The following is a 15,556-nucleotide window of genomic DNA, read 5'->3' as shown; positions in this document are numbered from 1 at the left end:
CCGCATCCCCTGGGTCCTCTTAGCCTCTGCATATGCCTCTGTCTCTTCTCTGCTGCCTGATAAGCTCTTCCCATCCTTCAAGATACATCCTTAACCCTTTGCACTCGCTTGCTTTTTTCTTGATTCTTTTATTCTAATGCTAACCGTGTCGAGTCACACTCAACATCCGAGTGCAAAAGGTTAAAGGGACTTTCAATGCGAACCTTCAACCTCGTAGGCAACCGGAAGTTCCTCCTTTGGACTTCCATGTGGCAGACTTGTCTCCATTGGAGCACTATCACGCTGCTGAAACTAGCTGTTCATGTATTATTATGGATCAAACTGTGCCCCTCTCAATCCATATGTTGAAACCCTAACCCCCAATGTAGCTGTATTTAGAGGGGACCTTTAAGGAAACAATGAAGGTTAAATGAGTTCCTGAATGTGGGGCTTTAACCCAATCTGACTGATGTCTTTATAAGAAGAGGAAGAGACACCAAGAATGTATGCAACAGAGGAAAAGTCACATGAGGACACAGTGAGAAGGCAGCCCTTTGCAAGCCATGAAGAAAGGCTACACCAGAAACTAACCCTGTCAGCACTTTGATCTTGGACTTCCAGCTTCCAGAACTATGAGGAAATACATTGCTGTTGCTGAAGCCATCTCGTCTATAGTATTCTCTTATGGCAAACTGAGAAGACGAACACACACGGCCACTTGTCTCCCGTGCCTACATTCCAATTGTGAGCATCCCCAAGCATGTCAAACTCGTGGCCACATGCTGAGGCCGCAAGTTTGACAAGCTTGAAGTGAAATATACTTGTCTCTGTTTCTCCAGCACCTAGCATACGTTAGGTACTTGATGAATCCATGGATGGATAGATGGAGAAATGAGCTGCCGTGATTCCTGTGGATTCTAGCACTGGGATTTTAAGAGGCCTAACTTATTTTGTTTTAGAAAAAATATAGCAAAAGCCTACTTTCTTTGAGACGGTATTTATCATCAGGTTCATCTTTTTAAAACGCTCTTTAAACTATTTAAACAAACTTTAGTATACCCACAAAATAATAGAAAGGGGTGAAACAATCCAGATGTCCATAAGTCAAAGGATAAACAAAAGGTAGTATATCCATTCAATGGAATATTATTCAGCAATAAAAAGGAATTAAGTATCAACACATATTACAACACAGTAAGCCTGGGAAACATGCTAAGTGAAAAAATCCCACACATGAAAGACCATGTTTTGTATGATGCCATGTGCATGAAATGTTCAAGTAAGAAAATTGAGACAGAAAGTACATTAGTGTTGCCAGTGGCACAGGTCAGATGGGGTGAGGTGGGAATGGGAGTCACCGCTAATGAGTATGAGGTTTCTTTTGGGGATAATGAAAATGTTCTAAAAGAAAATTAAAATCCTCTGTAATTTCACCACCTAGAAATAATTGTAATGAAACCTTTGCTGATTTTTCTTATATTCTTTTCTTTGCTGCATTTATGTGTTTGCAATTACGTTATATTCTAAATTATTGCGTAGATACCGCTTTTCTTCACTTATTGTGAGCATGTTCACACATCATTAAACAATCTTTAAAATATTTAGTTTCATCAAAATTGCACAATTATTGCCCTAGCCGGTGTGGCTCAGTGGTTAAAGTGTCAGCCTATGCACCAAAGGGTCCCAGGTTCAGTTCTCGGTCAAGGGCATGTACCTGGGTTGCAGGTTCGATCACCAGTGAAGGCAACCAATCAATGTGTCTCTCCCACCTCTCTCTCTCTCTCTCTCTCTCTCTCTCTCTCTCTCTCTCTGCCCTCCTCCCTCCCTCTCTTACACTTTCTCTAAAAATCAATGAAAAAATATCCTCAGGTAAGGATTAACAACAACAAAAAAATGATTGCACAATTATTAATTTAAACATTTACCTGTTATCAGACATTTGTGTTGTTAACCATTCTTTACTATAATAAACTAGAGGCCTGGTGCATGAAAATTCAAGCACTGGATGGGGGGTCCCTCAGCCCGGCCTGCCCCCTCTCACAGTCCGGGAGCCCTCGGGGGCGGGAGATGACCCGGGGTGACCTGGCGATCAGGGCAAGACAATGCCCCCATCAAACCTCTGCTGCCGCCACTGCCGGCAGCACAAGCCTCGGGCAGCTGCCATCTGAGGCTTGCCTGCGCCTCGGGCCAGCCCTGGGGGGCTGGGGGATTGAGGGGACTGGGGGACTCCAGAGGCAGGTGCGTGGAGGGGCCGGGCCCACCTGGGGGCGGGCCTGGCCTTGCGTGCCTGCCACCCTGGCAGGGCTGAGGGGACTGGGCGCCGCCATCTTTGAGGGTGTGGCAGTCAATTAGCATATTCCCTCTTTATTAGATAGGATACTGTAATGACCATCCTTGTACATGAACATTTGGCAGCATCTCTGCTTATGTCCTTCAAATAAATTCCCTAGTGTGGAATTTCTATAACTGTGGTACCATCAAATAGTGCCACATAGAAGTATGACACTAACTTACTCTCCAAACACCACTTCATGAGAGTATTTTATAACCCATGGCTGTATTTTATAGGAAGTTTAAAATCATCCCAGCAGATGTAAGACCTGGAAACACGATGCAACCTGTTGACAGTAGCAAACCTGGAGTAGCTTACAGCTGTGCCCTGGAGTCAGGAAACTGGAGTTTGACCCTTAGACATTAGTCCGGCTGTCTCCTTTAAAGACGAGGGAACTGAGTTCAGGAGAGGTAAAAGGACTTGCTCAATAAAAAATAGCAGTTACTGGGGGACAAAGGTGAACACCCAGGTCTCTCCTGTGCCAATTAAATTACACTTTCCATGCAGCATTTACCAAACTGAGATTCATGAGCTAATTTTAGATAGACAAAATATTATCTCAAACAAAAATAAAATTCAAATTTAAAAACCAATAAAAATTTCATTTCAAACTGTGTTTGAAAAATAACTAGTAAAAACCTTTAATTTCATGAACATGATGGCTTATTAAATTAAAAGGCTGAGCCACTTTAAAGAATCAAACGACCAACCTCTCAGTGCCTGGGACCTGGCACTCAACCTACTGAGCGACACCAGCCACAGCAAAGCAGTATTTTTTTTTTTTAATCGATTTCAGAGAGGAAGGAAGAGGGAGAGAGAGAGAGAAACATCAATGATAGAGAGAGAATCATTGATTGGCTGCCTCCACCACACCCCCCACTGGGGATCGAGCCCACAACCCGGGCATGTGCCCTGACCGGGAATGGAACCGTGACCTCCTGGTTCATAGGTCGACACCCAACCACTGAGCCACGCCGGCCGGGCCAAAACAGTATTTTTTTTTTTAATAAATGATAACATCTCTCTTTTGTGTCTGGGAAATATCCAATCCATTCACAAATATTTATTGAGAATATGTTCTTGGGGCTGAGAAACAAAACACCTGTAATAATAATCTCATGACACCTCCCTAAACTCCATTTTCTGTTTTCCTTGTTAAAGAATTCCCTGAAAAGACTCCAGAGAAAACAGATGCCTGAGGTAAGCAGAACATCTTTCCTAGTGATCCTCTCCTCCCTCCCTCTAGCCTCTCTTTTCATGTTGTGGAGCCTGAAAGAGGACAGGAGGTGTGTCAGGGATGTTAAGGATAAACAAAGAACATTGTTTTTGAGTTTTAAAAAAGTTTACTTATTCGCTTTAAATTTATTTCTTTTAACATTTTGTGCTTTCACAAATTAACATATCCTTAACTCCACTGAAGATGTTCTTTAACCACAGTTATGCGTCAATGCTGACTTATTTTTCAGCGAGTTGCTTAAGGATTCTCTTTATTCCTTTCCAACTGGGTGCAGTACTGGAGACTGCTTATTGTTACATAACTACTTCAAAATGTTGCATCAAGAACACTTAGGGAGCCAAGCAATTTAATCGTTTGAAGAAGTAGGATTAACTACAAAATACTGTATGACCTTTTTTTAAAAAAAAAAGATCAATGTTAAGAAGAGAAAAATAAAAGTAGTAATTCACTAGCCTAACTGAACTCCAAGACACAAACTAAAAACACTGGGGTGGTTGTTTTCTTTATTTAAATGTCAGTATTTTGAAACAAACAAACCCCACTTAGAAATAATCTACATGTTCATCAATAGGGGATTCATTAAATAAATTATAGTAGATTCCGCAAATAGATACTTAAAGGGACACTGAAAGAATGAAAGAGATGTCTATGTTGTCATGTGGAAAGATAATCCAGATATAAAATGAAAACACACTGGTGCAGAATACATATACACTGAGTGGCCAGATTATTATGATCTCTGAACGAATAATAATCTGGCCACTCAGTGTATATCCTATATAATAAAAGGCTAATAGGCAAATTGTCCCCTCGACCAGGAGTCCAACCAGCAGGCAGGCCGGCCAACCGCCCATGTCCCCTCCCCATGGCCAGGCTGGCCGGACCCCACCCATGCACGAATTCATGCACCGGGCCTCTAATATATATATATATATATATATATATATATATATATATATATATACACACACACACACACACACACACACACATACACACACACATACATACACACACACACACACACACACACACACACACACACACACTGGCCAGATTATGCGTTCAGAGATCATAATAATCTGGCTACTCAGTGTATAGTATGATTTCATTTTACATAAAATAAGGCATATATATATATATGTATATATATATATATATATATATATATATATACATACATACTAAGGCTTGCACAAAAGTTTCTAAAAAATACACAGGATACTGTTCTCCTCGGAAGAATGGGACTGAGGTAGTCATAAGAAAGGGCTTTACTTATATTTTATGTACTTCCATCCTTTTTCTAATCCCTCCCCCCCCCCTTTTTTTTTAACTTAGTGCAGGCATTACTTCTGTAATTTATTTTTTATTTTTTAATGTATTTTTATTGATTTCCGAGAGGAAGGGAGAGGGAGAGAGAGATAGAAACATCAATGATGAGAGAGAATCATTGATGGGCTGCCTCCTGCGCACACCCCCACTGGGGATGGAGCCCAAAACCTGGGCATGTGCCCTTGACTAGAATGGAAGCCGGGACCCTTCAGTCCGAAGGCCCACACTCTATCCACTGAGCCAAACCAGCTAGGGCTGTAATTTTTATTTTTTTTAAATGAGCTTCAAAATGAGTTCTATTTTGGAAAATAAAGATCAGCACTTTTGAGGGGAATGGGGGGGGGGGGACCCACTTCACCCTGATGTTGACTTTTGGAAAACAGCCTTCTTAAGATATAATTTACATAAAATCGACCCATTGTCAAGTGTACAGTTTGTTGTTGTTTCTTACTGGATTTCGTGCTGAGTTATAAAAACTTATTTGGCATGAGAACAAAACAATCTTTCAGATAACCACTCACAAGAATAGCTTCTGTGCCTAAGAAATCTCTGGGGGTATCCAAGATCTACGCCAATTGTGTGACTGCAATGAGGGCAAATAGTGCTCTGCCTTCAGATAATGGGGCAAAGGTCAGAATCAGAAAATCCCATCGAGTTAACCAAGAAATATAAAAGAAGAGAAAAAAGAAAGGAAGGAAGAGGAGAGACAGAGAGGAAGGAAGGAAGGAAGGAAGGAAGGAAGGAAGGAAGGAAGGAAGGAAGGAAGGAAGGAAGGAAGGAAGGAAGGAAGGATTTTTTAGACGCAAGGGCACGTGGAGAATAAGCCCCAGTTCGATGGACTCTTAGGAGCAGCTGCGACCGGGGCTGGCCATGCCTCTCAAAGCCAAAGACGTGTCCTAACTTCTCAGTTCCTTCCCCGACAACCCGCCTGCTGCTGTCCAGAAGCTGCGCCCACAACGCAGCGCCCCCAAATCCCAAACCGGCCACAGCGCACCGCACCCTTCCAGCCTGGGCTCCCACCTGTGCCTCGAAGGATGTTGCCTCGGAGCAGATCCCCGCTGGAGAGGTGCTTCAGCTCGAAGTGCTGGGTAATGCGCGACGACACAGTGCCCTTGCCGGAGCCCGGCGCCCCCAAGATCACTGCGCGCAGTAGCCGCGTGGACGCCCCCATGGCGCAGGGAGAGGCCTGGCGGCGCGCACAGGGACAGGGGGGCTTGGTCTGGCTGCGCGCTCACCCGGCTCCGCGGCCCGGCCGGCGGCTGACAGCACGACGAGGCGGCGGCCGCAGCCCAGGCACTCCCGGAAGTGGCGACGGGCACCGGGGCGCCCCTCCCGCGCCCGGCCCGGCCCGGCTCTGCTGCTGCGCCCGCCCCTCGATGACCCAGGCGCCTCTTCCCACGGCCCGGCACGCCCAGCCCGCCAAGCCGCGCCCCCAGGGCCGCCCGGCGCCCACCTGCGCCCCTCCGCACTTCCCCCCCCCCCCCCACCTACTTCCGTCTGTTCTCCCCAGCCGCCCCTCCGCACCCACTTTGCTGCCCTCCGCCGCCTGGGCCCCCTCGAGGCCTCCTCGGCCACCCCAGGTCGCCACCCGACGTTCCTCAGACCCACCCTCGCCTCCTGACAGTGCCCCGCCCTGGCCTGCCCGGTGGATGGCGCTCTTGGCAACCCCTGCGCGTCCCCTCCCTTTCTCTAGCCGTCCCTCCGCGCAGGGTGGGTACTGGATGCCACCACACCCCCAACATCTTCTACCCACCCCTCTCCTCTCGTCCACGCCAGGTGCTTTCCTGCCCAGCCCCAGCTGGATAGACGCGGCCCCCCCACCCCCTGTGCCTTCCCCACTCTGCGCCCTCTTCTCCCAACCTCTGTGCCCTGCCTCACCACTACCTGTGCCCCTCCGCTCTCAGAGTCACCGGACTCGCCCCTGCTCCTTAACCTTCATTGCACTCTGCTGGACTCCTCTGCCCTCTCTCTCCCCCCTTCTTTGCTGCTGAGCTACCTTAAAAGCACCTGCTCCTCCTCTCTTGCTCGTCCTGGTTTTTAAGGTACGTTTTCTCTGTGTAGAATCCCAAGTAGATGAAAATAAGCGAAAAGGGCCTTCCTCCTCATTTCACAGGGAGGAAACCCAGTTGAAATGGAGTGAGGCGCCTTAAGCCACACATCTATTGAGGGGTGATTTTCATAGAAGTCATGCTTTCACAACTTCAGATTCAAAAGTAGCTGCTACGCTTACTCAACACAGCCTAAAAGAACTGGCTGCCACTCTATTGTTTGCCTTTGGCAGTGCATTGATTCCACAAATATATATTCAATGATTATTATGTGCCAGATATTGTTCTAAGGTCCTTGGAAATGCTGTGGTGCACAAGACAAAATTCCTGCTCCTTGGAGTTTAAAGTCTAGTGGGGGAGGCAAGCAGATTATAACAAGGGAAAGAATAAATGAGCAAGAGAATATGAGTTAGTGCTATGAACAAAATAAATGTGTGAAAGTGTGTGTGGGGGTGGGGGGGGGGGGGGCTGTTTTAGATCCATCCCAGGCTTTGAAGAAATGGCATTTGCTCTGAGTACTGAATTAGAAGATGGAAGGACAGCAACACAGGTAAGGGGAAAAGGCCCTAAAACTGAAGGTTTGGCATGTTTCAGGAATAGAAGCACAGGACAAACTTCCAGTACATATTTCCTCTGTGAAAAGGTCATGGAAGATTAGTACTGAGTTGTTAAAATGTGAGTAAAGTATAAAAGGTAACAGCTCAATAAAGGTTATTCATCATTATTATCACTTATTTGTGCCAGGACACTATGCTAAGGCAGAACACAGTGCCATACTCCACAGAGGTTGCCAAATGAGTAGCCCAAGAATGCTACTTTCAAAGAGAGAAATTATTTCAGAGAGGAATGGTAAAAGGAAAGATTGCTCACTGGTGAATCGGAGCTCGGTGAATGGATTTAATACGTAGATAGTGCAATACATAGAAAAAAATTGAATAGCTCATATATATTCATTACCAAGAAAGAAAGAACGAAAGTAAATGAATTAAACATTCAGTTCGCATAGTTAGAAAAAGGACATCAACAGAATCCAAGGAAAGCAAAGAAAGGGATTAAGAAAAAGAACTTGAGAAGATTAGAAAATTTAAGAAACAGAACCAGTCAAAGAATGAAAAGGTCTGGAAAAGTACAAGTTGCAAAACACTGGAAAACCTAAAGGAATAGGGACAGTACTTCTAATCTCCAAAGCTGGGAGCATTTGTGGTTTTAGCTACAACAGAGACCTGAAAGCAAATCCTGCGGAACTTTGGGTTGGAAAAAGAATGTTGACACAGACAAAAATAGCTGAGGAATCATCCTGTCACTGGGGAGGAAAAGCGGCGTGCTGTGGTCACGTCTACAGGCCTCACAAAATGCCAACTAACTGAAGCTTGGCTAAAGTTTGTTGATTACGAGCGAGTAAGGAGCTGCCAAACTGTGGGAAATCTCCCGGCAACTCTGCCCAGCACAGTCATTTCACCATACGTGTTCTTCAGTATTTAACTTGCTCCAAATGGTAAAGACACCGAATTCAAACGAATACATTAGAAACTGTGAAGCAAGAAGAGATGTAAGAAGTGCTTGTATGTTGGAACGTGCCCTCCAGGAATCATGAAGAAGCCAGGATCTGAAGAAGCCTGAGATAGACCTGGGAGAGAGCAGCCCAGCTGTCCGAGTCACTCCAGCCAGTCCAGCTGAGCTGCCATTGTGGCCACATGAGCGAACCCAGGGGCAGGTGGATTAGAGGGTAGAGAAAGAATGTTTCCCTGAGCAGCTAGAACAGAATTGTCATTAACTAAGATTGGGAAGACTACAGGAGAAACAGGTTTGGGGAAGAATATTAGAGTTAGGAGTAAGTGAAGATGGAGATTCCTTTGGCACATCCAGAGGGAGTTGATAGGAAAGCAGTTAGATGTACACATTTTGAGTACAAAGTAGAGGCCCAGGCTGGAGATATAAAATTTGGGAGTTGTTGGGATATTTACATTTATAGGATTGTATAAACTCACTTAAGGAGTGAGTTTAAATGAGAAAGGTCTGAAATCTGACTTCTGAGGTTCTCCAACATTTAGGGGATAAGGAGGAAACATCGGAAGAGTAGGACAGGAGAGGCAAGTTATTTAGGAAGAAAAATGGGTGAATGTGGTGTCATAGACATCAGTTGAAGAATGTGTTTTAGGGGAGTGATTAAATTAGTCAAATTCTCCTGACAGGTAGGACTGAGGCCTGACTGACAATTATTTGTAGCTGTAAAGAACAGAATAAAACCCCCCAAAAAAACCCACAAAAACCTATGAAATAGATTATTTTTCATTTACAATGTATAGATGAAAAAATAGGAGGATAGTTTTGACCAAAATCCCATACCTATTCAGCAACTGAATTAGTGATTTCAAAAACAATGCTGCATGAAATATCGAAAATGCCTTCTCCGAGAGAGAGCTTCTGGGAGGAGGATTCAAATTGTCCAGAAGAAGGCTATGGGGGGAAGAGAAAGAGAAGGTCTAGGAGTCGGGGAACGAAACAGAGGAGGGTGAAATAAAAAAGTACAAGGCCATCTCTTACAAACTCAGAGGCCAAGAGAACCCTGCCGGATGGTTTGAAGTTCAAAGTAAAAGCGAGTCACAGTGTTAGTTATGTCCTAGCCTTGCTTGTGGTTTTTTTTTTTTTTTTTTTTTTGTTTTGTGTGTGTGTGTGTGTGTGTGTGTGTGTGTGTGTGTGTGTTTTTGCAGAGGTCAAACTTTACTTATTGAGCCTGCCTATTGTCTTTTTGCATCTAGGATAACATACCTTTGGATTTTCAGGTAAATTTCCTTTTTTACAGACTCCTAAGGGCACAATCTCCAAGCACAGAAGACCAGAGAGCCCCAATTATTATTGTTGTGGTGGTAAATATTAACTGTTAACTATTCAATAACATTTTAAAAAGAAGTTTGTGTCTTTTTTTTTTTACTTTTTATCGAATCCCAGAGATTTACCTCATCAGTCCCCCCCTAATTTATCACCAGTGAATATCATGTAACCCCCTTATGTCTTCTCCTTTGAGTCTAAAGTAAAAAAAAGGTGCAAAACTGCCAAAAAAAATTAAAATAATACAAAGCCATATTTTTTAACACTTTGCAAAAGCAACAGAAGAGGGAACCTTAGAGTTAACCTATAAGGTTCATTTAAGAGGATGCATAAACAAGAATATCTGGGAAAGCCCTGGAAAAGAAGAAAATGTGCAGAGGCGAACCCTCCCAGTTAATAAGACATTATAAAGCCAGTATAATAACAAGATGGTATTGGCACATGAGTACATAGATCAATAAAACAGAATAGAAAATTCAAATGTAAACTTAACTGCATCTGAGAAGATATTTGCAACTCATATATCTGATAGGGGGACTAATAAGCAAAATATATAAAGAATTCTTACAACTCAATGGCAAACAAACAATCCAAGTTAAAAAAAAAATGGGCAGAAGATCTGAATAGACATTTTTCCAAAGAAGACATACAGATGGCCAATAAGCACATGAAAAGGTGCTCAACATCACTACTCACCAGGCAAAAGCAAATCAAAACCACCATGAGCTATCACCTCACACCTGTTAGAATGGCTATTATATTTATTTTTCTTTTTTTGTTTTGTTTTGTTAATCCTCACCTGAGGATATTTTTCCCCGCATTGATTTTTAGAGAGAGTGGAAGGGAGGGAGAGAGACAGAGAGAAAAACACACCAATGTGAGAGAGACGCATTGATTGGTTGCTTCCTGTGACAAACCAGGCCAAGGTATGTGCCCGTGCCCGTGACCAGAATAAAATTTGTGGCCCTTCAGTCCACAGGCCAATGCTCTAACCATTGAACCAAACTGGCTAGGGCTAGAATGGCTATTTAAAAAAGACAAGAAATAAAAAATGTTGGTGAGGGTGTGGTGAAAAGGAAACCCTTGGTAGAAATGTAAATAGGTGCAATCGCTATAGAAAAAAGTATGGAGGTTCTTCAAAATATTAAAAATGGAACTATCAGATGATCCAACAATTCCACTTCATATTATGTATATATTATGTAAATGTAAGGCTGTGTCTACAAATCTCTTCAAGCAAATCTTGTCATTTGAATTGAAATTATCTTTATCTTTACCCTCCACTTTGACTCAAGATTTTAAGTATTGCTATTAAAGACATACATATTAGCCGTAGCTAAGATTTGGAAACAGCCTAAGTGCCCATCAGCAGATGAGTGGATTAAAAAACTGTGGTACATCTACACAATGGAATACTATGCTGTGGTAAAAAAGAAGGAATTCTTACCATTTGCAACAGCATGGATGGAACTGGAGAGCATTATGCTAAGCGAAATAAGCCAGTCGGAGAAAGATAAATATCACATGATTAATATCATTTGGGGAAAATAAATATCATTTGGGGAAGATAATGAACATAAAGTGATGAACAAAAACAGATCCAGAGACAGAGAAGCATCGATCAGACCAGGTGTCCTCAAACTACGGCCCGAAGGCCACATGCGGGTGTTTTTGCCGTTTTGTTTTTTTACTTCAAAATAAGATATGTGCAGTGTGCATAGGAATTTGTTCATAGTTTTTTTTTTAAACTATAGTCCGGCCCTCCAACGGTCTGAGGGACAGTGAACTGGCCCCCTGTTTAAAAAGTTTGAGGACCCCTGGATCAGACCGTCAAACTTCAGCAGGAAAGTAGGGAGGGTGAGAGTAAGGGGGAGAGATTAACCAAAGGACTTGTATGCATGCATATAAGCATAACCAATGGACACAGACACCAGGGGGGTGAGGGCATGACTGGGGGGGGGGGGGGTAGGAGGGCAATGAAGGGATAAGGACACATATGTAATACCTTAATCAAAAAAATTTAAAAAAAAAGAATCCACAAACCTTGCAAAAAAAAAAAAAAGGCATGTTAGCAAATTAAGATACTATTAAGATAACTTTTTTAAAAGTTTATTACTGAAATTGGTCCTAGCAGATAGCCTTGGGGCACAGTGAGGATTTGGATGTAATGAGAAGGGCTTCAGGAACAGCCTGGGTGCAGGCTACTGGTGCTTTTAAAGAAAACCCCTGTACAGAAAGGCGGGTGGGAGGACCCTCAAGACTAACCTGCCCGTCTTTACAGTTTTGCCTTGGGCTTGTAGTTTACTAGTCCAGAGAAGGACACACGTGTGGATAAACAGATGAAGAATAGTCCTCAACAAGCACTAATTGGCAAGCAAAAAGAAAACAGATTAACCCTTTGTACGCCATAAGCCTCTATAGACGCAAGCAGCGGACCTTCCCCATATGCCACGCGTCTATAGCCGCACACCTCACTATCAACTCTGGTTGCCCAATTTTAAAATCAGACTCGTTAGTGACATCTCTGGATTTGTAAAGAAAATTATGGTAACTTAAATTTGTAAGCATTCCAGCGCATACGGAAGAAATTCCGATATCAATATATAGGGCTGCCACTCAGATGCGCAAGAGATGAACACTGAGACACTTGAGGGTTTTTTTTGTTCATTGTGACACTTGAGACTTGTTTGTGTTATCATGAATTTCACACCTAAAATGGGAAACATGGTGTGCATTCTTCGTTATTTTTTACAGACTTGGAGCACCGACAAAATTTAGTGTTTTCGAGGCTTTTCGTGTCGACGGTTTATTTTTATCTCGCGCTTGCTTTTGTTGATATTTCCATAGAATTGAAAATTATTATTTTATTATTGAATTTATCGTTGTAATGTATTATATTGTGCAAATAAAATTCAATCCCCATAAATGGCATCAGAGGAAGAAATAATCGAACCAAGCACCTCGCAAGAAGAGGTTTCCGTTTTGGACACGTGACAGTTAACTGGTTAATTCTGTTAGAATCTAATCTGTTCTAAACATCTCACAAGTTTTCCCCAAGAGAGGCCCAGTGGTGAATGGCCCTGCAATGGGATAATAAATTATCACAGGTCAGGGGGACAATTCTAAGCTGCTGTGCAGGTCCCATGCCCAGACCAAAGTGAGGAAAGGGAGAGTGGTGCAAATACAATCAGGAGGAATGAGTCATAAAGCAACTCATAGAGGGAACCTGGAATAGGACAGAACCAGTAATGCCTGAGACTCTTGACTCCCCATTCTGCTCCTCAATGGTATATTGCAGTTCCTGAAATGAACAGAAGGGGCGCCATTCCCACATTCTTCCTGCTCAGTAATGAAGCCCCTGGTGAAAGGACTTATCACCTACTGGTATTTCATTTTACAGTTTGAGAGTGTTTCTCATGTGATCTTTATAGCAACTAGGTAACGATTGGGGGCGTGTCCTACTCGCTCTGTTTTACAGACAGAAAGCTGAGAGGCAGCCAGTTTAAGTGACTTAATCAGTGTCAGACAATTAAGCTGCAGAGCTAGTCTTTTGACTCCTGAGTCAGTGTCCTTCCCACTCTGCTGTCTAGACTAAAGCAGGGTTGTCAGGTACAACCCAGAAATGGACGGAGACACAGATTCTGACAAAGGGAACGGAGACCCCCTCTGGGAGCCGCCCCTCACAGACAATGGCCTTGGGAACGCGGCTGCTCTGAGGATAGGCCACAGGTCAAGCTGAACCTGCTCCTAGGTTTCCAACATCACTGAATTTGGCTTCCTTGGGTCATTCTGTGACCAGGGCCATGAGTTGAGTTTGGTCAAGGGGAAAGAAGGGTATAAGCAGAAGTGGGTTGGGCACCTGCCACTTTTTTGGCTCAGGCCTGTCTTCCCAGGGGCATGAAGACACCCAGCGTGACCCCTCAGTGGCTACACGTTGGAAGTCCTCTAAAAGGATTACTCTTGACAAAGGCTAGGAGGCCTGCTGGACTGTCAGAGGCCTAAGGTGCCTAGGTCTTAGGCAGCCTCTGCGTGCAGGAAGCCGAGTGTAGAGACGCAGAGCCTCTGAATCGGTGTAAAAATTTGGCCACAGAATGTTTCTCCATGTCAGTGTTTTAGCTAGCAATGGTTGCACTAGTGCTCTGTAGCAAAAACACTTGTATCAGTGACACACAACCCAAAGCATTTATTTTCTTGTTCACAAGTCTGTGGGTTGGCTGGGCCCCCTCTGGATTGAGCCTGGAGGTCTAGCTCAGGCCTGCTGCCTGGTCTGCATTGTTCCAGGCTCCGTGACGAACAAAGGCACGGATGGGGAATGGCATACACACAAAAGGGCAAGCCAAACCTCATAGGCACATTCAAAGCCCCTGCTTGTGTCACAGTGTCCCTCACACTGCATTGGCCAGAGCAAGTCATGGATGCCAAAGAGGGGAATATACTCTACTACTGGGAGATACTACAAAGTCATTTAGTAAAGGACATGGGTGTAAAATACTAAAACATGGAAGGAGTGAAGCATTGGGAACAATGGTCCAAAGTACTGAAATTGGTTCAAAATCTGACAAAAAAAATATTATTTATGAGTAACTTTTAAAAAAATAATAAAACACCCCAGGCTTGTGTGGCTCTGTGCACAGAAGGATTGCAGGTTCAATTCCTGGTTAGGGCACGTACCCAGGTTTCGGGTTCAATACCGGGTCAGGGTGCGTATGGGAGGGAAGGATGCTTCTCTCTCACATCGATGTTACCCCCCCCCTCTCTCTTTCTCTCTCTCTTCCTGTACCTTACTCTCTCTCTCTAGAATCAATTAAAAACATATCCTTGGGTGAGGATTTAAAAAAAAAACTTAAAAATAATAAAACAACAGCTAACATTTATTGTCTTACTATATGCTAGGTACTTTTGTTATGTACTTAGCATGTATTAATTCATTTACTCCTCACAACAATCCTATTATTGTGACCCATATTTTACAGATGAAACAACGAAAGCACAGCTGGGTTAAGGAAGAATTAAAATCACACTGCTAACAGCAAAGGAGGACGGTGACAATTACATTAGAAAGGACCACTGTCCGTTTCCTCTTTCCCTGTTGTGTCTCTCGCACCCTGAACCTCCCTCTAAGTGCCCTGTCTTGGGAAACTACGACATCTGGCCACCCAAGCCGGAACTCCTTAGCATCATCCTTGAGGCCCCTCTCACTTGCCTCCTGCCACATGATTCAGTTCATTAGGTTCTACTGTCTGTACCTCCTTAACTCCTCCCAGGTCTGCTCCCTGCTCTTCCGTTTCTGCCATTGCCCTGCCACTTCTTTTTTTTTTTTTTTAATGAAATTTATTGGTGTCACATTGGTTAATAAAATATAGGTTTCAGGCATACAATTCCATATACATTATCTGTACATTGTACTGTGTGTTCACCACCCCAAGTCACGTCTCCTCCTGTCACTCTCTCCTACCTGCCCTGCTACTTCTTTCCAAAAGAATCCCCTGTCCTTAGTCCTGCCCCCTTATCATTGCTGTCAGAGGGGTTTTCCTACGATTGCAATCTGGGCAAGTCATTCTCCTGCTTCAAAGGTTTCCACATTCCCTGGAGCTTTTAGGATAAAGTTAGCTTAGTATTCCAGGCCTTCACTTTCTGACACTCAGTCGCACTTTTCTATAACTTTCCACACTACCTGCAAGTCCTGTGCAGTTTCATACCCTCTTGCCTTTGCTTCTACTACACCCTCTGTCTGCATCCACTATTCCCCCTTCTTCATCTTGTCAGCTCCTATGTATCTAGACTTCTACCTCTGGGAAG

At 43.7% G+C, this 15,556-nt stretch overlaps 1 protein-coding gene across 4 annotated transcripts in view; it reads right to left on the bottom strand.

The window, feature by feature from the left end:
• Nucleotides 1–6,237, bottom strand: part of AK3 (adenylate kinase 3) — a 48,050-nt gene extending 41,813 nt beyond the window's left edge. For 2 of the 4 annotated variants that reach the window (XM_054727327.1, XM_054727328.1), the window contains exon 1: nucleotides 5,901–6,237. In XM_054727327.1, the coding sequence (XP_054583302.1) occupies nucleotides 5,901–6,051 (151 nt within the window). In that variant the 5' untranslated portion in view covers nucleotides 6,052–6,237. The remainder of the gene's footprint in view (nucleotides 1–5,900) is intronic. The other 2 variants (XM_008144988.3, XM_054727326.1) reach the window with 1 other exon arrangement.
• Nucleotides 6,238–15,556: the final 9,319 nt, after the last annotated feature.

Source organism: Eptesicus fuscus, chromosome 15 (genome assembly GCF_027574615.1).
Source record: "Eptesicus fuscus isolate TK198812 chromosome 15, DD_ASM_mEF_20220401, whole genome shotgun sequence".
In the NCBI taxonomy this organism is placed as follows: domain Eukaryota; kingdom Metazoa; phylum Chordata; class Mammalia; order Chiroptera; family Vespertilionidae; genus Eptesicus; species Eptesicus fuscus.
Note: the sequence above shows the minus strand (reverse complement) of the source record. Positions and strands in the feature narration are given on the sequence as shown.